Source organism: Phocoena sinus, chromosome 13 (assembly GCF_008692025.1).
Source record: "Phocoena sinus isolate mPhoSin1 chromosome 13, mPhoSin1.pri, whole genome shotgun sequence".
NCBI classification, from domain to species: Eukaryota; Metazoa; Chordata; class Mammalia; order Artiodactyla; family Phocoenidae; genus Phocoena; species Phocoena sinus.
In genome coordinates, this window is record NC_045775.1 from 85041668 (window position 1) to 85063952 (window position 22285).

At 46.4% G+C, this 22285-nt stretch overlaps 1 protein-coding gene across 2 annotated transcripts in view; it reads right to left on the reverse strand.

Moving 5' to 3' along the window:
* The window catches only part of CREG2 (cellular repressor of E1A stimulated genes 2), a 48190-nt gene extending 32705 nt beyond the window's left edge, over nt 1-15485 (reverse strand). The window contains exons 1-2 of one of the 2 annotated variants that reach the window (XM_032653480.1): nt 14987-15485; nt 12187-12356 (exon numbers count right to left, since the gene is read on the reverse strand). In XM_032653480.1, coding sequence (XP_032509371.1) covers nt 12187-12356; nt 14987-15394 — 578 coding nt within the window. In that variant the 5' untranslated portion in view covers nt 15395-15485. The remainder of the gene's footprint in view (nt 1-12186; nt 12357-14986) is intronic. The other variant, XM_032653481.1, reaches the window with a different exon arrangement.
* Between the last annotated feature and the right edge of the window lie 6800 nt (nt 15486-22285).

Sequence of the window (22285 nt, forward strand, 5' to 3'; positions counted from 1 at the left end):
CATTCACTTGAAAGGAAAGACGGGGTGGACAGGGAGAGCAGGAGCCGGGTGGCAGGGGGTGCTGGGCCGGGAGGAGAGCCAGCTGCAGAGATGGTGCGGTGGAGACAGGGGACGTTACGGAAACTGAATACCGTATTATCCATTCGTCTGTCTTCCGGCTTTCAGGCCCTCAGTTTCCTAACCTGGAAAATGAAAGGCAGGAGTGGATGGACAGGGCTCTGCCAGGCTGAAAGCACTTCTAAGTACACCGGAGTCTTGTCCCATTTTCCAGGGAAAGCTTTGCTGCTGCATGAGTCCCATTTGCCTGCAGCTCAGTCAACCAGGAGAAAAAGGCGGAAAGGAAGTGAGTGAAGCAGGATCAGCAAGGGGCCGGGTGCGCGTGCAAACACCCCCTGTCCTGGCAGACTAAGGGGGCCGAGTGGTCTTCTCGGAGGGAGGGGTCTGGGTCTGGGCCCAGGGACTGAGACCCAGGCAGTCCTCACGAGTGAAAAGAAAGAAAGTCAGACAGAAAATGAAATGCGTCCTGGGGAACAATTACTGGGACTAGAAAATTTGAACACAGCCTTAAGATGGGAATAGAGCAGTAAAGAATGGAAGGAACTTTCAGGAGGTTAGTATCTTACATTTGAAGGCTAAGTCAGGTTGAGTTGGATGAAACGGAAAGGATGGAGAGGTGGATGGATAGACAGGAAGTAAAGACGCTGAGCTGGTGGAAATCACAGCTACAATGTGGAATTCTACTCCTCCCCTGTTGTGGAAGGGCATGGTTTTAACAAAGGGGGGCCCTTTATATATGTGGTCATGTGTTAGATCTCACTCTCTGGATTCAAATGACTGATGGCAAATAAGCAGGGAGGAGCCTGTGTCTCTTAAGTCTTACCTATGCACGCCTGGCATTAATGAAGTGCTCAATGAATATCATTTGAAGGACAAATTCTCATTCTCAATGCCATAGTTAGTATGTTCCTTTGTACAAAGGATGCCTAATTCCATTAACGTTCAATTGAATTCATTATCTGTATCTCCTACTTTGTCTTTACATTATTAGAGTATCAGCTTTCCTTCTCAAATCCCTTTGTAACCGATTAATTAAAATCTTTTTCTTTCCTTGGTCAGACATTTTCTTAGTATTTCTACACACTAGATAATTTAGGTACACTTCTGTATTATCTCAGGAAAGTTACTTCAATTGTGTGTTTTTCTCATGGGGAAGGCCCAGCTTATAGAAGCAAAAGATACTTCAATTTTAAAAAATCTTTTTTTTTTTTTTAAAAAAAAGCCCAAATTTAAAAGTTAGGGAAAGAAAAAAAAAAAAAAGGAAGAAGCAAAAGGACATTGACAAAGAATATGTACAACTGGAATGTCATATTGAATCTTTAGTTTTTCTGTTTCTTCCAATGACAAAAGAAGAGAAAATTAGATAAAAATGCATTAGGAAAATACTTGCAGATTATATGTCTGATAAGGGTCATATCCAGAATGTATAAAGAATTCTTACAATCTAATATAAAAAGACAAATAATCCAATTTAAAAATAGGTAAAGGCTTTGAATAGACAGTTCTCCAAAGATTTACAAATAGCCAATAAACACATAAGAAGATGCTCAGCATCATTAGTCATTAGGGAAATGCATAACAAAACCACAGTGAGACACCACTTTGCACCCATTAGGACAGCTATAATAAAAAAGGCAGGCAAGGGCTTCCCTGGTGGCGCAGTGGTTGAGAGTCCACCAGCTGATGCAGGGGACATGGGTTCGTGCCCCAGTCCAGGAAGATCCCACATGCCGTGGAGCGGCTGGGCCCGTGAGCCATGGCCGCTGAGCCTGCATGTCTGGAGCCTGTGCTCCACAACGGGAGAGGCCACAACGTGAGAGGCCTGCGTACTGCAAAAAAAAAAAAAAAAAAAAAAAAAAAAAGGCAGACAATAACAAGTGTTGGCGAGAATGTGGATGAACTGGAGCCCTCATACATTGCTGGTGGGAATATAAAATGGTGCAGCCATTGAGGAAAACAGTTATGCAAAAAGTTAAACATATAGTTACCACGTGATCCAGCAATTCCACACCTAGATATATACCAAAGAGAATGGAAAACATATGTCCATACAAAACTTACACACAAATACTCACAGCCGCATTCTAGCAGCCAAAATGTGGAAACAAATCTCCATCAACTGATGGCTGGATAAATAAAGTGTGGCATATTCATACAATGGAGTAGTTTTTGTCTAGGAAAAGGAATGAAGTACTGATACATGTTACAACATAACGAACCCAGAAAACATTGTGCTAAGTGGAAGAAAGTAGTCACAAAACCTACATAATACACACCAATGTTCATAGCAGACTATTTACAATAGCCAGGACATGGAAGTAACCTGTGTCCATCAACAGATGAATGGATAAAGAAGATGTGGTCCGTATATACAATGAACCATCACTCAGCCATAAAAAAAGGAATGAAATATTGCCATTTGCAGCAACATGGACGGATCTAGAGATTATCATACTAAGTGAAGTCAGACAGAGAAAGACAAATATTATATGACATCCCTTACATGTGGAATCCCAAAATAATAGTACAACTTATTTACAAAACAGAAACAGGGCTTCCCTGGTGGCGCAGTGGTTGGGAGTCCGCCTGCCGATGCAGGGGACACGGGTTCGTATCCCGATCCGGGAAGATCCCACATGCCGCGGAGCGGCTGGGCCCGTGAGCCATGGCCACTGAGCCTGCGCGTCCGGAGCCTGTGCTCCGCAACGGGAGAGGCCACAACAGTGAGAGGCCCATATACCGCAAAAAAAAAAAACAAAAAAAAAAAAAACAGAAACAGACTCACAGACGTAGAAAACAAACTTATGGTTACCAAAAAGGAAAGGGAAGGGGAGGGATAAATTAGGAGTACGGTATTAACAGATACACACCACTACATATAAAATAGGTAAAGAACAAGGATTTACTGTACTGCACAGGGAACTATATTCAGTATCTTAATAATAACCTATAATGGAAAACCTGAAGATGTACACCTGCAACTAACACAATATTGTAAATCAACTATAGTTAAGTTTAAAAAGCCACATATTATATAATTCCATTTATATGAAATGTCCAGAATAGGCAAATCCACGGAGACAGAAGATAAACTGGTGACTGCCAGAGGCTAGAGGCCTTGTAATAAAACGCTTACATCTACCTTAACAACTCTAAAAGCTTTCTGGCAGGTGTATATTTATGGGACTTACAACCTCATTGTCAATTCATGTCATTTCAGCTCACAGTGGAATCACGTCTAACAGGTAAGTAGAACGTTTGTGAACCGGATGGCAAGAAGTAGCTGGAAGATGCAGGAAAATGGTAACATAAGGACAGAGAAACTGGAATCATCAGTGGCTTCGGGAAATGGATCCCCTGGGAACCATGGGGACAAAAATTCATGGAGCTGAAACAAAATAAGGGAGAGAGAAGTGGTTGCAGATTGCTAGGTGAGCTGGCCAGAGAAATGAGTAGAAGAAGGAAGAGAATACTCAAACATCTGCTCACTAAGCTTTCTCTCTGTGGGGTTCTCTGACTCCTCCCAGACAGCTCTTTTATTTTATTTTAATTTTATTTATTTATTTATTTATTTTTGGCTGCATTGGGTCTTTGTTGCTGCACCTGGGCTTTCTCTAGTTGTGGCGAGCAGGGGCTACTCTTCGTTGCAGTGCACGGGCTTCTCATCGCAGTGGCTTCTCTTGTTCCGGAGCACGGGCTCTAGGTGCACGGGCTTCAGTAGTTGTGGCACGTGGGCTCAGTATTTGTGGCACGCAGGCTCAGTAGTTGTGGCTCGCAGGCTCTAGAGTGCAGGCTCAGTAGTTGTGGCGCACGGGCTTAGTTGCTCTGGGGCATGTGGGATCTTCCCGGACCAGGGCTCAAACACGCACCGCCAGGGAAGTCCCCAGACAGCTCTTTTAAATGCTACTTGAGGGCTTCCCTGGTGGCACAGTGGTTAAGAATCCGCCTGCCAATGCAGGGGACACGGGTCCAAGCCCTGGTTCGGGAAGATCCCACATGCCCCAGAGCAACTAAGCCCACGTGCCACAACTACTGAAGCCCGTGTGTCTAGATCCCATGCTTCACGACAGGAGAAGCCACTGCAATGAGAAGCCTGTGCACCGCAACAAAGGGTAGCCCCCGCCGCAACTAGAGAAAGCCCGCGTGCAGCAACAAAAACCCAACACAGCCAAAAATAAATAAATAAAATAAATAAATAAAAGTTACTTGAGTTAATGTTAACTTTCTGATTACAGGAATGTGTGGGCATAGGAGAAGAGGTGACATGAATCTGGCCAGAGAGCAATTTATTTAGAAGATTTATATGTTGCCTTCAAGGGGAATGAACACAATTCAGAGAAGAGAGTTGGAACTCGGCGTCTTTATCTGATTAGGGCTGGGCCCTGTACTTTGAAATGCTCGTCATGTCCCAGGTGGACGTGAGACACACCTTGGCTATCAGAAGGCAAGCTGCTGCAAGCACAGGCTTACTCTGTAAGCTCATTTGACGGGGCTCATCTAAAGAACGATGGAAGCGTGCCCTCTACGCAGTTCTAGGCAGCAACTCGCAGAGCCTGCGTTTGGAATTAGGCTGGGCTGAGGCTTTCAGCTATCGTTCAACAATATCTTTTCTTCTGACAAAAACAGTTAAAAACATCGAGATGGCTAACGGGCATTTAGATTTCTGGAATCTCTTTTTATTTTCAGCACAGAAAAAAAGGATTAAACTCAGTGCATACAATTTGGTTGTTTGCGCTAAGTGTTCATCCGGTGCCCACGGCACATAACGGCACATAAAGGCAGGCCCACCCTCCCACCAACAGCCTCCTCTTGTTTATCCTGTTTCACCAAAGCAGTTTCTTCTCCTGTCAACATGCCTATAAAATGCAGGACCTGCTCATAAGCTAGGGCAGGAATCTATGCTCAAGCACATTGCCCGAAACTGTATGTGAGCAACACCCTTTTTTTTTTTTTTTTTTTTTTGTGGTACGCGGGCCTCTCACTGTTGTGGCCTCTCCCGTTGCGGAGCACAGGCTCCGGACGCGCAGGCTCAGCGGCCATGGCTCACGGGCCCAGCCACTCCGCGGCATGTGGGATCTTCCCGGACCGGGACACGAACCAGCGTCCCCTGCATCGGCAGGCGGACTCTCAACCACTGCGCCACCAGGGAAGCCCGAGCAACACCTTTTGATGTGTGATTCTTCAGCGCAGAATTGCCTCTGTAATAGGCACCCCTTATGGGTCATCATTCTGAAAGGCTCCCATTCTTGGTCCTATATGCCCACAGGGCTTCAATCTAGTCATGGTCTGGCACCTCTCCTTCAGAAACTAGATACCTTTAAAAACTAGAATCTTAGCGTCTCCTCTGATGCCAAATCACAGAGGCCTGGTCAGTTAGAGCTCTGACCACTGTTTGGGCAGGGATGCTTTCGGCCTGGGACAGGAAAGGGGCTGTGACCCATGGCAATGGCCACGACCACCTGTTGTTAAAAGCCTTTTGGGGAAAAGGAAAAAAGCATCTTCAGATCTTCCTTTCTTGATAATCAACTCTGTCTTTCTAGAAACCTAGCATTTGTCCAAACTATCAAATGAAAACATTTTTTCATTTTAGGAAAAGCCTCCGGATTCCATTTATTTCCAGATCTTCAACACGAAAGATGAGCCTGTGCCAGTAGAATGTGGTTCATTCTGGCCCTGAGGGCTTGCTTTGCTTTGGCTAAGAAGATGCAAAACGTAGACCCATGGCATTCAGGCCTGCGTGCTCGGTAAGGAGAGACGTTTCAATGGAAGAGAAATTTCTCAAGTGGGCTTTCTTTGTCAAGTCAATTTTTAGTGAATCTCCATGCAACTGGGCTCCCGGTCTGAGCATAAATTCACTGAGTCCCAGGCGCATCTGTACGTGCTGATGTGTTGAAGGGAGAGGAAACGGGAAAGAAGAGGTTGCTGATTGCTGGTGAATTTTGCAAACTGGAATCTTATTCTCAACTCGTCATCTTCACCTGAGCTAGGAAACAGATTCACATCCCTAATTCATCTAATGTATTAAATGAAGAAATCACAGCACAAAGGGGTAAACGGAATAAGTGACTAAAACAAACTGTAAACAAACTAACAATAATTAGGCAACACGTGTTTGTAGGTTCTCGTTTGGATGGGTGCAATGAATGATGAGGTGGAAAAGCCACTTCCCTTCCTACCATTCTCGGACTGTAACTTGACTTTGTTTCATAAATGATGTGAGTCATCCGGGGGCTGGACTGCGGTTCTCAGCAGCCTTCACTGGAAACCCAGGAAACGCATATCAGACCCACCCCACGTCCTAACTAACCTAAAGAAGTGTCAGAACTCACCTCCGAGCTCCTTCAAACTATGAAGCCTTGTCCCCCAAGTGGTTCTCATCTTTGGGCTGGGGGAGGGGCAAGGCTGTCCAGATCATTATGGTATGTCACCCTCACTCTGCCTCCATGGAAATTGAAAGTCACTCTACTACTCTAATTTGTGAGAGTTTGCTCTTTATAGCCTCCCTGTAGCAATCTAGACGCTGTTCTCACTTATTCTGTCTTTTCCACTCCCAGACTATCTTGACTCCAGCTACCCATGAAGCCAGAAGGCCTGCAGATTTCCCCCTCCCTCTCCAGCACAAAGCGAGGTGCCGAATAGGTAAGATACTCCAGAAACTTTCCTTGGTTACTCTGTCTTTTTTCAGTACTGAAAGTCATTCTCTACTTATCATCCTGTCTGATTCATTTTCCAAATTTTCTCCTCTAGGAAGAAGGACAGGGTAATAGCACCTAATTCAATATGTCCTGAGATGGGAGTCAAGACGACTGTGCCCCCCAAACATGGACAAGTACATCAATGGAACAGAATCGAGAGCCCAGAAATAAGCCCACACACCTATGGCCAATTAACCTTCGACAAAGAAGGCAAGAACAACAATGGAGGAGAGACAGTCTCTTCAACAAATGGTGTTGGGAAAAGCTGGACAGCTACACATAAATCAGTGGAGTTAGAACACCCGCACACACCATACACAAAACTAAACTCAAAATGGTTTAAAGACCTAAATAAAACTCCTAGAAGAGAACATAGGTAAAGCATTCTCAGACACAAATCATAAGCATATTTTCTTAGATCAGTCTCCAAAGGCAAAAGAAAGAAAAGCAAACATAAACAAACGGGACGTAATCAAACTTAAAAGCTTTTGTACAGCAAAGGAAACAATCAACAAAACAAAAAGACAACCTATGGACTGGGAGAAAATATGTGCAAATGACGCGACCGACAAGGGGTTAATATCCAAAATATACAAACAGCTCATACAACTCAATATCAAAAGAATAAACAACCCAATCAAAAACTGGGCAGAAGATCTGAATAGACATTTCTCCAAAGAAGACATACATATGGCCAACAGGTACATGAAAAGATGCTCAACATCGCTAATCACTAGAGAAATGCAAATCAAAACTACAATGAGGTATCGCCTCACACTGGTTAGAATGGCCATCATCAAAACGTCTACAAGTAATAAATGCTGGAGAGGGTGTGGAGAAAAGGGAACCTTCCTACACTGTTGGTGGGAATGTAAATTGGTATAGCCACTATAGAGAACAGTATGGATGTTCCTTAAAAAACTAAAAATAGAGCTACCATATGATCCAGCAATCCCACTCCTGGGCATATATCCAGAAAAGATGAAAACTCTAATTCGAAAAGATACACGCACCCCAATGTTCATAGCAGCACTATTTACAATAGCCTAGATGTGGAAACAACCTAAATGTCCATCAACAGATGAATGGATAAAGAAGATGTGGTACCTATATATACCATTGAATACTACTCAGCCATAAGAAAGGGTGAAATAATGCCATTTGCAATACACGGATGGACTTTGAGGACATTACGCTGAGGTAAATCAGACAAAGACAGATACTGCATGATATCCCTTATATGTGGAAACTAAAAAAGCCAGACTCATAGAAACAGAGATTTAATGGCTACCAGGTTACCAGGGCCTGGGGGTTCGGGAACTGGGGAGATGTTGGTCAAAACGCACAAACTCGCAGTTAGAAGACGAATAAGTCCTGGAGATCTAATGCACAACACGGTGAGTATATTCAACAGTACTGTGTTACAGGGACTTCCCTGGTGGTCCAGTGGTAAAGAATCCGCCTTCCAATGCAGAGGACGTGGGTTGGATCCCTGGTCAAGCAACTAGGATCCCACATGCTGCTGGGCAACTAAGCCCGAGTGCCACAGCTATTGAGCTCACGTGCCTTAACTGGAGAAGAGAAAATCCGCACACCACAACTAAAGAGAAGCCCGAGCGCAGCAGCTAAGATCCCGTGTGTCTCAACTAAGACCCAACGCAGCCAAAAAAAAAAAAATTTAAAAAAAACAACAACAAAAAAGCCCCCAATACTGTATTATAAACTTCAAAGTTGCTAAAAGACTAGATCTTAAATGTTCTCACCCCAAAAAAGAAGTGATAATTATGTGACGTGACAGAGATGTTGGCTAAGACTTCAGGGATAACCATATCGCAATACATACATGTACCAAGTTAACACCATGTACAACGTTAGACATCAATTATATCTCAATTTTTAAAAAAGCATTTCTTAGCTGTATGCCAGACACATACATCAGTTTAGATTACAAGTTTTCAGGTTAAACCTCTCCATTTAATAAAACTAGGGTATAAGTCACATACTAAGTCAATCAGCAAAGGATTGGCCACGATTATTTATTCTGAGAGGGAGGCGGGTGTCCTCCAGGCAGGGCCTCCCAGGCCATGTTCAGGAGTTTGCTATTTCTCCTAGTGAAAGAGTTTAAGCAGGAGAATCCCAGGGTCCTTATATGGGTTTTGAAATATTACTTCAGATATTGGATTGAGGATGAAATCAAGGTGAGGGAGAGTGAACTGGGGAGACCAGTTGGGGGCAACTGTAGTATATGTTCTCAGAACAGATAATAGTTGAATATGTGAAGCCACACACACATCTATCTATCTATCATCATCCCTCTCTCCCTCTCTCTGTCTTGTCCACCCATCTGCTTATTAAACACATACACATTGTACATACAATTGTCCTGTACACCCAACGGAGCTCTAAAGTACAGAGGGCCAGCTCAGCCTGCCCTTGCAGTGGAATAAGACTTACATTCGCTTCTGTTTGTTGGATGGCTTCCTTCTCAAGCTACGTCCTGTCAGTGGAGGCCGAGCTCACCAGACTGCCCCAGTCCAGACTGCAGGAACCAGGGCTAACCCTGATGGATGCAGAGGCAGGCCTGCAGCTGAGATGCCCAGTGGACCCTGCAGGAAACGGCTGGGAAGGCACCTCTTTCCTCCTCTCAGAGCATCAGTGGCCATGCTGCTTCCTCTCTGTCCGACCTTGGTTTATGGTTCAGGTTCTGAGGGCTCCTCAGACAAACACGGCACCCCAGGCCTACAGGAGTCTCAAGATGCATCGTGTAGACAGGCCTGGTCCCGGCTTTGTCTTCCCGCTTAGGGAAAATCCACCTCCACCCCAGGGCACAGACAGGCAGAGGGACATGAGCGCACAGAATGCACCAGATCTGAGGGTAAAAATGCTGCTGAAAGTTTGCAGTTCACAAGAACACCTGCTTCACAGACCGGAGGCGATTCTCATGCTTTCCAAAAGTCAAAGGATCAGGTGTCCTCGATGTACCGTCATCATCGTGAGAAGTGGGTGCTTTTCTGGATCTCCCTGCTCTGTGGGAATCTCTGCAGGCCGGGATCAGGCAGGAGGGGCAGCTTCCTGCAAGCCTTGCAGGAGGCTCCTTGAACTTCACTCAGGTGCTCGTCAGGGAGGTTCTTAGCCACGGACGTTCCCACCTGACGCTTCTTTAGGCTTCCCGTGGCCCGAGGAGCGTTGTTCGATTCAGGGCTCTGCTCTTTGCCCGCCTTTGACTTGTTAAGTCTCTGTGCCCAACATTACCAAGATTCTGGAGGCAAACTTATAGGGTGACGCTGCACTTGGAATGCGAGCTTCACGCAGATGAATCACACCTGGGCTGAAGCAGGTCCTGGAAAGTAGTGGACCCTGGGGGACAACAAGCCTCATTGTCTGATACTCCCTGCTTCGAGGCGAGATGCTTACTGAGACCACAGTTAATTGTGTAGATATTTATTTACATTCTATTTTAAGACTTCAGAAGCTGGCACAGTGCGAGGGAGTAGAGTTTCACATGAGGGCTTAGAAAGAGGGGTACCAGTGGGTGGTGCCTCATCCCTCCTCCAGGCCGGAGTTACAAGGGTCTGGGATACTGGTGCCCTTGGCCCTGGGGGGTGGGGTGGGGCTGGGTGGTCCCCTCCGGCCGCGAGCTTGCCTCATCCAGGTACCCTGGTGTGCTGCACGGAGGTCTGCAACTCCAAGCGCGACCTGCTGTGAAGAGGGTCCGCACACATGGCCCCAAGCGTGCCCAGCCCCAGCCCCCGGAGAGGGCCTCTCTAAGCTGGATTTCTCACGGCCCCAAGCTCCTGCTGACGGCTGCTTGGGACCTTCCAGGAGACAATTCCCTCCACAACCTGAGTGCTGTGGTACATCCTCTGCTCTGTATCCTGTGCCCACGTCGAGGGACAGGTGTGCTCTGGGGTCCTGCGATCAAACGTGCCCTGCACAATGGCTGCCTTTAGGCTGCCTGAATGAGGAACACCTCAGATGTCTAGAAAGGTACCTGGGAAATATACTTCTAGTAACAGCAAGCTTGTTGAGACCATTCCATGAAATAGTCAAGAACAAGGAGACTATTCCACGGAAAGAGGAGGCACTCCTTTTCCTGGCTTCCTGCCATCCCCGATAGGGCACTGGGTCAGCTGAACTGCTCCACCCTGATGGATGGAGCTCCCACCAGCTCCAGGGGTAAGCGACAGGGTCCTATCCAGGCTGCATTTTATGGTGCATTGTTGCTTTGATTATTACCACTTCCCCTCCTCAAAGAACTGACGCATTTGTTTGCTGAATGTGTTTTGCATATTTTGCATAAAGAGTCATAGCATTTGGAGCTGGGGGTACCTTATCCCAGTTCTTAAAGCATCACTACATTACAGGTGAAGGGACTTGCCCAAGGTCTCCTGCTGCCTCTGCAACTCCTGCAGGGGTGCCCTCCCACGTGCGTCTCGCCCCCCACCCTCCCCAAGCTCGGCACAGACATGGCGGTGGCAGGAGTGGACCTCAAGCTCCACATTCTGATTTCAGACAAAGGTGTTAGATGCAGTGTGCCATTTTTGCCCAACTGTCCTTTCTTTGAGAGAGTTTTTGAGAAAGTGATTTAAGGGACTCTGGGTCTTTACTGGGGCAGGTAGAAATTAATTTGGAAAACAATAAGTGGATTCTATGCTGCATGTGCCTTGGAGACAAACCACTGGCTCTTCCTTCACTGCCCTCCCCTCCCCTCGCCCACCCCCACCTTTGCCATAACAAAGAGAGCTGCCATTTATCCACCCAGTGTTGTGCAAGATGCTGTAAATCTTTCCAACTCTCCCCATCACCCTAGGAGGTAGAAACTGCTATTCCCATTTTACAGATGAGGAAACTGAGGCTCCCAAAGGTTCAATAACTTGCCCCAAATCACACAGCTTGGTGAGTGGTAGAATTCTATTGATCTGATTCCATGGCTATATATACTCTTTCCACATGAAAATACATTTCTACAGCATACACTGCCAATGTATCTGGAAACACATTGGCTCTAGGCTTTTAATTGTTTGAAATGACTTGTATTCTAAACCACGATCAGCTTCATGTTTAAGTTTTGTATCTTCTGGAGATGTGTCTTAGGAGCCTAAGATATAACTGTGAAAAACCATTTGGAAGCCACGTAAGAAGTTAAGATCACTTTATCAGAATAAAGTCGTCATTTCAATAATTTTTTTCAAAGCAAAAAAGAACCTTCAAAACTACCTAGTCCACCACTTAATTTCATAGATGAGGAAAGCAATGTGGAGAACCCAGTGACTTAGCCACAGTCTCGGTGCTGGTGAGACCCAGAGCCAGGCCCAGAACCTGCCCCCTGGCCAAGTGGCAAAGACATTGCTTTGCATCTCAGGGCCCCGTTAAAGCCACAGCCTCCCTGCCTTGTGCAGAGGACCTGGATGGGGGAGGCCGGGCCCCTGCCTACCTGCAGAACTCTTCTTCGGATTCCGGCAGCAGGAGGGAGGCCATGGGGTTCTTCATCAGATCAGCCACCAGGAGGTCCTTGGGTGTCACATAGAAGAAAGGAACCCCCGTGCTGTTGTTGAAGGGGCCGTCACTGACCGGCAGGCAGCTCCCAAAAGGCAGTCCTGGGATCTAACAAACACCAAAAAAGGCCTTTTCAATGCAGGGTTGTGGATTGACTTGAGCTGGGAGTTTAGTGTGTGTCTCTGACCAGGAAATATAGCATTGGGGGTGTGAGGGCAGCATGGCATCACCGTGGTTTTGACAGGTCATGAATCAAAGCAAAGTGGTTCCCAACCTGCCTACTTCACCCAGTGATGGCTCCAGAATTTCTATAGAGGAGCTTAGCAGTGGCATCTGTAGAGGAGGGATGGTTAGGGGATTATTCTTGAAGCTGCAGGTACATAGCAAACACACTCTATTAAACTGAAAGTTATCTGGCGGAAAGGCAATGAAAATCATGGAAGGGTGGAGGGTCACTAAAACCTTTCTCACAAGCTAGCCCTTGGGAGCCCCACTGCCTTCACCACCTCCCCCATATTTATGGCAACTTTGGGGATAGAATCTAAGTCTTTTTTTTTTTTTTTGCGGTAGGCGGGGCTCTCACTGCTGTGACCTCTCCCGTTGCGGAGCACAGGCTCCGGACGTGCAGGCTTAGCGGCCATAGCTCACGGGCCCAGCCGCTCCGCGGCATGTGGGATCTTCCCAGACAGGGGCACAAATCCGCGTCCTCTGCATCGGCAGGCGGACTCTCAACCACTGCGCCACCAGGGAAGCCCAGAATCTAAGTCTTAACCTAACATCTTACCTGGTCTTTGGACTCCAGGAACTTTCTGGTATTGTTTTTTTTAGGGTCACACCACTTTCTCACTTATTAGTCACATTTTAAAATTGTAATCAATAATATTTTAATAGTATAACTCAGCAACTTATGGAAATTTGGTTTCTTACCCTTCTAGCTTCAAGAAGGACACATAAACATGCTAAACCAATTTTCTCCTCACGATCATCCAGTAGAGCAGATAAAATTCTCAGACACGTACACAAATACTTCTTAGGTTTTCCCAAGCCCTGCTGGGTCCAGCATGATGACCTTTACCCTTCACAGAGCGTTCCTCATTGTTACTTAGCTCAGAACTCAGGGCTATCTTTTGTCTTTGAAGTGTCACATGACAACAGTGTGTAGAATTGTGATAAGGGGTGGTTTTAATCTTTTAGAAAACCCAATGTTGAGGAATCCTACAAAATGCTAATATGTCATTCCCAGATCCTCTTTTTCAGCTGGTCACTCACAAACTGAGCAGAGTCATGTTTTGCACACGTGCCAGGCACATGGTAAATGTTCTCTGAATTTATTGCATTTGGAGTATACGTCAATACTGGAAAAGGGAACTACTAACGAAGCTAAGAAAAGGGATGTTGAAAGTCATGATACCTTGAATACACTGGCACTAGAGTTTTAATTGCTTGAAGTGATCTGTGTTTTAAACCAAGATCAGCTTCATATTTAAGCTTCATATCTTCCGAAGGTATGTCTTAGGAGTATAAGATATAGCTGTGAAGAACTATTTGGAAGCTGTGAAAGACCTTATGATCATTTCTCATCAAAATAAAGTTGCCGGGGCTTCCCTGGTGGTGCAGTGGTTGAGAGTCCGCCTGCCGATGCAGGGGACACGGGTTTGTGCCCCGGTCCGGGAAGATCCCACATGCCACGGAGCGGCTGGGCCCGTGAGCCATGGCCGCTGGTCCTGCGCGTCCGGAGCCTGTGCTCCGCAACGGGAGAGGCCACAACAATGAGAGGCCCGCGTACCGCAAAAAAAAAAAAAAAAAAGTTGTCATTTAGATATTTTATTTTCAAAGCAAAAAAGGACGTTCAAAACTACCTAGTCCACCACTTAATTTCATAGATGAGGAAAGCAAAGTGGAGAACCCATTGACTTGGCCACAGTCTCTGAACTGGTGAGACCCAGAGCTGGGCCCAGAACCTTCCCCCTGGCCAATGACTTACACACTCCATAAAACAGTATTTTTTTTTTTTTTGCATGAAGTAAACAGGAGTTCAAATTACTGCCCTGTAATAAAACCCTTACATCTTTCTTAACAGCCCTAAAAGCTTTCTGGAGGGTGTACACGTATGGATGTTACAAACTCATCATGTATCCACGGCATTTCCACTTCAGGTGGAATCATGTCTAACAGGTGAGTAAAACATCTGTGAAACGAACGATGAAAGCTGCAGCTGACGACAGCGCTGTCACTCCAACATTTACACGCTTCGCACAATAAATCTCCTTTCCAGAACAGTTCTCGAATTCCATTTTTTAAAATGCAAATTTCCGCCAAAGCCCCGGTTCGGGGTCAGTAAGTGATGGGGCAGCTCTGGTCTATGGGCGGGCAGGGGCTGGACGCGCTACTCGGTGATGCCAACGGCGGCTCAGGCTTCTTCTGTCCAGGCCTCTGGTCGGGCGCTGGTTATTTGCACACCTCTTTGGCCATTTCAAGACTGCGCTTCTCGACTGCGCTTCGGTCCCCATCCACCTGGCAGGAAGCCTGCTTCTCGTCCTCTCTCCCAGCACCACCCCCCACCCCTCCTGCCTTTGCCAGGGTGCCAGGGTAACCGAAGCACAATCTGGCTGCATTAATTACACGCTGTCCACGCCGATCCAGCCTCCAGCGCACGTCTGCTAGACCTGGATCCGAGCGCGGGAGTGGCCCCAGGCTCTCCCTGTCCCCTGCACGCCGCTCCCGGTCGGGTGGCTTACCTTCTCGTGGGCGGACACGGTGGCCAGACAGCCCCAGGCGCTGGCGTGGGCCAGGAAGCGGGCGGTGCCCGGGCGCAGCCTCGCACTGCCCTCGCGTCGGTAGGAGAACATCCCGGGCGGCGCAGGGGGCGGCCTGGCGCGGGCGGTGCCCTCCGGGGGCGGCAGGTGAGACTCCTCCTCGTGCGCCGAGGCCGGGAAGCTCCGCTGCCAGATGCTGCCCGAGTCTTCCAGCAGCGCGGGCAGCGCATCCTCGGTGGAGGCGCTGTCTAGCTCCTCGTCCACCTCGTTGGTGACGGCCCAGGACACGGAGCTCACGATCACGTAGCCCGTGGCCGGGGACAGCAGGGCGCTGCAGCACAGTAGCCAGCACAGGCGGGGCCCGGGCTGCCGGCCGCGGCGCCCGGACATCTTGCGGGGCGCGCCCGGCCCCGGGGACCGCGGGCAGCGGCCCCCGACGGCGGACCGGGAGAAGAACCCGCTGCCCGCGCCGCAGGCGCCCGGGGGCGGGGCCCCGGGGCCGCCCTCGCAGCCGTGCGCCGCGTGGGGAGGTGGGGCTCCGCACGCAAGGCAGACGCGGTGCGCAGTTCTCTCTGCGCGGCTGGGCCGGGGATGCGCTTCTTTCCCGCTGCATGGCACGGGTTCTGCAGCCAGACAGGGGGGTTGTTCAAATCCCGGCTCAGCGCACTCCTCCGCTCACCAGCTGTGCGGCCCTGCCGAGTCACGTAAGCTCTCTGTGCCCGGTTCCTTCATTAGGAAACGCAGAAAACAGTATTTACATCATGGGAGTGAGGGATGGGAGGATGGAACGGGTTAATATTTGGAGAGGCTTAGAACAGTGTGTGGTGCGGAGTAAGCGTTACGTGCTGTGAAATAGCCACAAGGTAGGGATGGTTATCATTTTATGGCGGAGGAAGCCGAGCGAACGATGAAGATTGGCGCCAAGTCCGTCTGAGGCCAAAGCCCATCCTCTTGCGCTGTAAGGACCGTGACCATCTTACACTTCGCTGTGACAGGAGGGCATTGCTTCCAGTTCATCTAAAAGCAGAATCAAATTGCTCACTACACATACACTGAAGTGGAGTCGGCAGTACCCAGCGAGAACGCGGCCAGGGTGGTGTAGCAGAGGACTGTATGAACGCACCACCCTTAAACGCATTCTCGTATCGATGGGAAGCTGGCCTGTTTCCAATAATAAAGTTTTATGAACAGTCTTGTGTTCTGATGTGTTGGTATCTTTTATGTTCTGTCTCACTGCTCTGGGCTCCTCTGTTTTCTCCTGTTCTTGCTGTGGTAACCAACTAATGGTGGTACAGACGGCAGCAGGTTACCTCACCAATCTGCATGTCCCTTGCTTTCTGCCTCAGGGCCTGTGTGCCAACTGCCACGTGGGACATAGGTAGGGTTCCACCGAGCAATGTGAAAAGCCACGAGTGCGGAACATTAACCCCCCCTTGCCACGACCCTTGGCGAATGGGTCCAAAAGCCAGAAGATAAATACTCCCCACTCCCAAGCCACAAGTGGACGATTCCGAAGGCCACTCTCCACAGTTTCTCGGAGGGTCTCCAACAGGATTGAGCCCCGGTTACTCACAATGGTAACCAACACAGTGATGCACCCTTAGACTGGCTTTCCGTCCTCTGTGTTCCAGTCATTCTAGTCAGTCCCCCCACTTTGGTTCTGTAGGACCGCATCCCAGAATGACTAGCTAGGTGCAGGTCCTCTTCTCAGACCCAGTTCTCGAGAGGATGCCAAGCTCAGGTACAGGTGTGCACACGCAAGAGCTCTCTCGAGTATGTACCTTGTAGTGGAGTCGCGGGTTCTGGGGCACGGGTCTGTTTCATTTTATTATAGAACATCACACTGATTTCCTCAATGATGGGACCAATTTACTGCTACCATCAGCGCGTGGAGGTTCCTGTTGCTCCACATTCTCAGCAACACAGATTACTGCGAGGCTGTCTGCCCCCCATCCCAGCAAGCTGGCGGATGAATAGTGATAACTCATTTTTATTTTAATGGCTCACGTGGTTGATCACCGTTTCATACAAGTATTGGCCAGCTGGATACCCTCTTTTGTGAAACGCCTGTTAATGTCTTTTGTCCATTTGTATTGGGTTGTCTGTACTTTTTTGTATTGATTTATTAGAATTAATTTTATTTCCTATGTTCCAGGCTTAGGGTGTTCAAATATGTCACAAATTGTCTTTGGCTTGTTTGAATGGTTAATTTCATGTGTTAACTTGACTGGGCTAAGGGATGCCCAGATAGCTGGTAAAACGTTATTTCTGGGCGTGTCTGTGTTTCTGGAGAGATAGCATTTGAATCAGACTGAGTAAGGATCACCCTCACCAATGCAGTGGGCGTCATCTGATCCAGTGAAGGCCTGAATAGGACAGAAAGGCAGAGGAAGGACCAATTTGCTTTCTGCCTAAGCGGGACATCCATGTGCTGCTGTCCTTGGACATCGACACTCCTGGTTCTGGAGCCTTGGGACTCACATGCATTGGTCCCCCTGGTTTCTCAGGCCTTCGAGATGTCAGGTTTGAGAGCCCTCACCAGAAACTGGATCAGCTGGAACCTTGATCTTGGGCTCCCCAGCCTCTAGAACTGTGAGAAAATAAATGTCTGCTGTTTAAGCCACCAGATCTGTAGTTTATTGTTACGGCAGCCCAAGCAGATGAATACAATAAACATGCTGAAATTAGCTTATCCATTACCCTAAGGATGGTTATCAGTATTGTTTTCAGGTGTTATCTGTTAGCAGTGAAATTGCTATAAATATCCTTCTACAAGTCTTTTTGTGAATGTACGTTTCCTTTCCTTTGGGTAAAAACCTAGGAATAAAATCATTGGGTCATAGTGTAGGTCTGTGTTTAATTTTATGCAGAACTTTCTGTTATGGACTGAATGTTTGTGCCCCCAAATTCATATGTTGAACTTCTAACCCCTAATGTGACAGTATTTGGAGGTGGGGCTTTTGGAAGGTAAGTAAGGTTAGATTAGGTCATGAGGGGATTAATGGCCTTATGAGAAAAGGGAGAGTCCCTGCGCCCCCCTCCCCACTGTGTTTCTGCTCCAAGGAAAGCCCATGTAAGGACACAGCGAGAAGGCAGATGTCTGCAAGAAGGAGGAGAGCTCTCACCAGGAACCCATCACCTGGCACCTTGATCTTGAACTTCTAGCCTCCAGAACTGTGGGGGAATAAATGTCTGTTTCTTTAAGCCACCCAGTTTACGATATTTTGTTATGACAGCCCAAGCAGATGAAACACTGACAAACTGTTTTCCAAAATGATTTTTGAACCGTTTTTATAGTTCTACTAGCATATATGAGTACTTCAGGAGGTCTCTAAATGATGCATGAGGGTGATTTCACAAAGAAGGAGCCATTTGAATCGGGGCTCAGTTACTTGGCTTGGTAACATTTCCCATAGATCTAAGATTTGTTTATTGTAAGCAATCCTGAACCATCACGTGTGCTGTTACAGAAAAGGACTCCCCCACTGGCAAATACTATGAGGTCTGGCTGCAGGAAATTGGTCCTCGGTATATTTACAAGCAGATTTGACTTGTAATGGGAGAAAATGGATTGCAGATCTGCTGCTTATCTGTCACTTCCCATTAACAAATACTTTGTCAAGGACAATAAGAGGCACATGGTCAAAGGTACCAAAGCACCATTTAAAGTTTGGGGCTGGAAATGTACAAGAGGAGCCTGGGATGTCTTCTCCAGTCAAAAAAAGAAGCAGCAGCGGCAGCTAGAAAAGACCAATGAAACATGTCAAAAGAAGCAACTTGAAAGGTCCTCCACTGGGAAAAGATGGAATAATTTAGGCATCAAAAAGAAAAATGATGGCAGTTAAAGAAAGGCCTAAATGTACATTTACCATATTCCCAGCAATTGCACTCCTGGGCATTTATCCCTGAGAAATAAAAACATATGTTCCCCACAAAAACCTGTAGACACCATTGTTCATAGCAGCTTGATTCATAATAGGCCCAAACTGGAAACAACCCCAATGTCCCTCAATACGTGAATAAACAAACAGCAGTGTATCCAGACCATGGAATACCCCTCGGCGCTAAAATGAAACAAACTATTAATAAAGGCAACAACTTGGGTGGATCTTAAGAGTATCCTGCTGAGAAAAAAAAGCTAGTCTCAAAGGTTACATATTGTATGATTCCATTTATATAACATTCACAAAATGACAAAATTATAGGGGTGGAAGCCATTAGTTGTTGCTAAGGGTTAGTGACGGTGTGTGGCTATGTAAAGCGGTGGCATGAGGGAGATCTCTGTGGTGATCAACAGTTCTGTATCTTGACTGTGGTGGTGGTTACGTGAACCCACAGGTAATAGAAAATGCTAGAACTCTACACATACATTGCATCAACGGAAAATTCCTGCTTTTGATGTTACGATCCAGTTGTTTAAGATATAAGTATTAGGGGAAACTGGGTAGAGGGGAAACTGGGTAGAGGGTACGCAGGTCTCTCTGAGTGAATAATGATTAGAAACAAAATTAAAAACAAATCCTCATAAGTCATCACTAGAAGTTGTTAGGGACATCCAATGTATTCTGAAAAAAAATTTCTTCAGATAATTCTAAATAACTTAAAAATTTTTATTTTATATTGGAGTAGAGTTGATTTAAAAAGTTGTCTTAGTTTCAGATGTACAGCATAGTGATTCAGGTATACATATACATATACCTGTTCTTTTTCAAATTCTTTTCCCAGTTATGTTATTACAGAATATTGAGCAGAATTCCCTGTGCTATACAGTAGGTCCCTGTTGGCTATCTACCTGAAATATAGTCGTGTGTACATGTCAATCCCAAACTCCTAATTTATCCCTCTCTCCCACTCCTCGGTATATATACCTAAGAGAAATGAAAACATATGTCCACACAAAAACTTGTACACAAATGTTTACAGAGGCATTATTCAAATGGAAACGAACTTATTCATGTTTTCTGTTAAGTGAAAACCACCTGGGTGTCCATCAGATGACGAATGCGTAAATAAAATGTGGTGTATTCATTCGATGTAATTATCATTTCAATAAAAGGAGTGTTTCTGGGGGCTAGGAAAAAGGGGAAAAGGTAATGAATGTGAATGTGTGTGGGGATTCTCTGAGGTGATGAAAATGTTCTAAAATTAGATCAAGGTCATGGTTGCACAGCTCTCTAGATATGCTAAAATCACTGAATTTGATGAAATGAAATTCACGTTTTATGGCAAGCCAAGAAAATTGAATTATAAAATTTGTCTTTGCCTGTTTGCCTTCTCTAGCGTGTATACTGTGTATCTGTGTTAACCAGATCTCCTTAGGAGATAACCTTCCTTCTTAATCTTGTAACGGGCCGGGACGACCCACGACCAGCTCTTCACTTTGTACGTGTAGATCTGGACTGTGTAAGCTGTCAATAATATGCCATTTGATCTATAACCTTTTGTCTCAAAAACTTATATAACTATGCTTTGACCTCTGACAGGTCAAGGCGGAACTGTTCTCAGAGCTTTCTGAATAATCCTCAGGTTCGCTCAAATAAACATTTTCCTTTCTGAGATGGACTACTGATTAATTTTTTCATCAACAAATTGTACACTTTAAATGAGAAGAATTTATGGTATGTATATATCCAAAAAATGTTTTTAAAATCTCATCTGGGGCAAGCTCTTGGTTACAATTTCTCAGGACAGCTCTCCCCACCCTGAGATACTCAGCAAGTCTCTTTGTTGTTTCCTGGGTGGGTGCAGGCAGGTAGGAGGGGTCAGGAGTGCAGCCTTACTTCTGACTCACCCCTACCTGCAGTGCGTAGCCCTTTGGATGTTCTGGTGTGTGAGCTGTGCCACTGGACTCCCCACCCTGGGCAGGTGTGATATTTGATGACTGCCCTCTACTAAGAGGTCACCCAAGTTGTGTGGATTGCAAAACATCGCCTTGGTGTTTATGTTTTTTATTTTTATTGTTTTAAAGGTTTTTTCTTTGATGGGGACCATTTTTAAAGTCTATATTGAATTTGTTACAATATTGCTTTTTTTTTTTTTATGTTTTGGTTTTTTGGGCCGTTTTTTGGCTGCGGGATCTTAGTTCCCCCACCAGGGATCGAACGCGTACCCCCTGCGGTGGAAGCGAGGGGTCCTAAACACTGGACTGACAGGGAAGTCCCTTGCCCGCTTTTTGATGCTTTAAAGATATTTTATAGTTTTTCTAACAAGTATTGTGTTCGCCTTATGAGTTGGTTCAACTACACTAGCTTGCCATATTCCTGGAAACCAATAAGGATTTTAAATTCCTTAATCATTTTAAACTCATGGCCAATAACATCACGGGGGCCCAGGCGCTACTTCATGTCTCTGATTTATTCTCCCTCCCTTCTGGAAGACTCTCACACCTCTCCTTCTTCCTACTTTCTTTGGATCTCTTTTCAAATTACACCTTGCTCGTGAATCTTGTAAGAAGTAACATTCCCATCCTTGCCTCTCTCTCTCTCTCTCTTTTTTTCTTTTTTGGCTGTTAATGCTTTTCTTTCCTTTTTAATTTTTATTGGAGTATAGTTTTTTACAACATTTTGTTAGTTTCTGCTGTACAGCAAAGTGAGTCAGCTGTACGTATACACAGATCCCCTCTTTTTTGGATTTCCTTCCCATGTAGGTCACCACAGAGCACTGAGTAGAGTTCCCTGTGCTACACAGTAATCTGGCCTATTATAATCGTTAAAAGACAATTACTTAATGAAGGTAAAACCACGACTCTTATACAGATATAAAATGAATGTGTGTCAAAGATTTTACGGGACTCAATTAATGAGGGAACTAGTAAGATGTTGCAGCTGATTCAAAAGAGAATTCAGGACTTCCCTGGTGGCGCAGTGGTTAAGAATCCGCCTGCCGATGCAGGGGACACGGGTTCGAGCCCTGGTCTGGGAAGATCCCACATGCCGCGGAGCAACTAAGCCCGTGTGCCACAACTACTGAGCCCGCATGCCACAACTACTGAAGCCCACGCGACTAGAGCCCGTGCTCTGCAACAGGAGAAGCCACTGCAATGAGAAGCCCACGCACCGCAATGAAGAGTAGCCCCAGCTCGCCTCAACTAGAGAAAGCCTGTGTGCAGCAACGAAGACCCAATGCAGCCAAAAATAAATAAATTTATAAAAGAAAAAAAAGGAGAGAGAATTCAAGACACTAAACATACATAGACAACAAAGAATGCCACTGACAGTAATCTGCAAACGGATGCCACACAGCTCTGTGCTCAGGGCAGTTATCAACTGCATCCGCTGACGC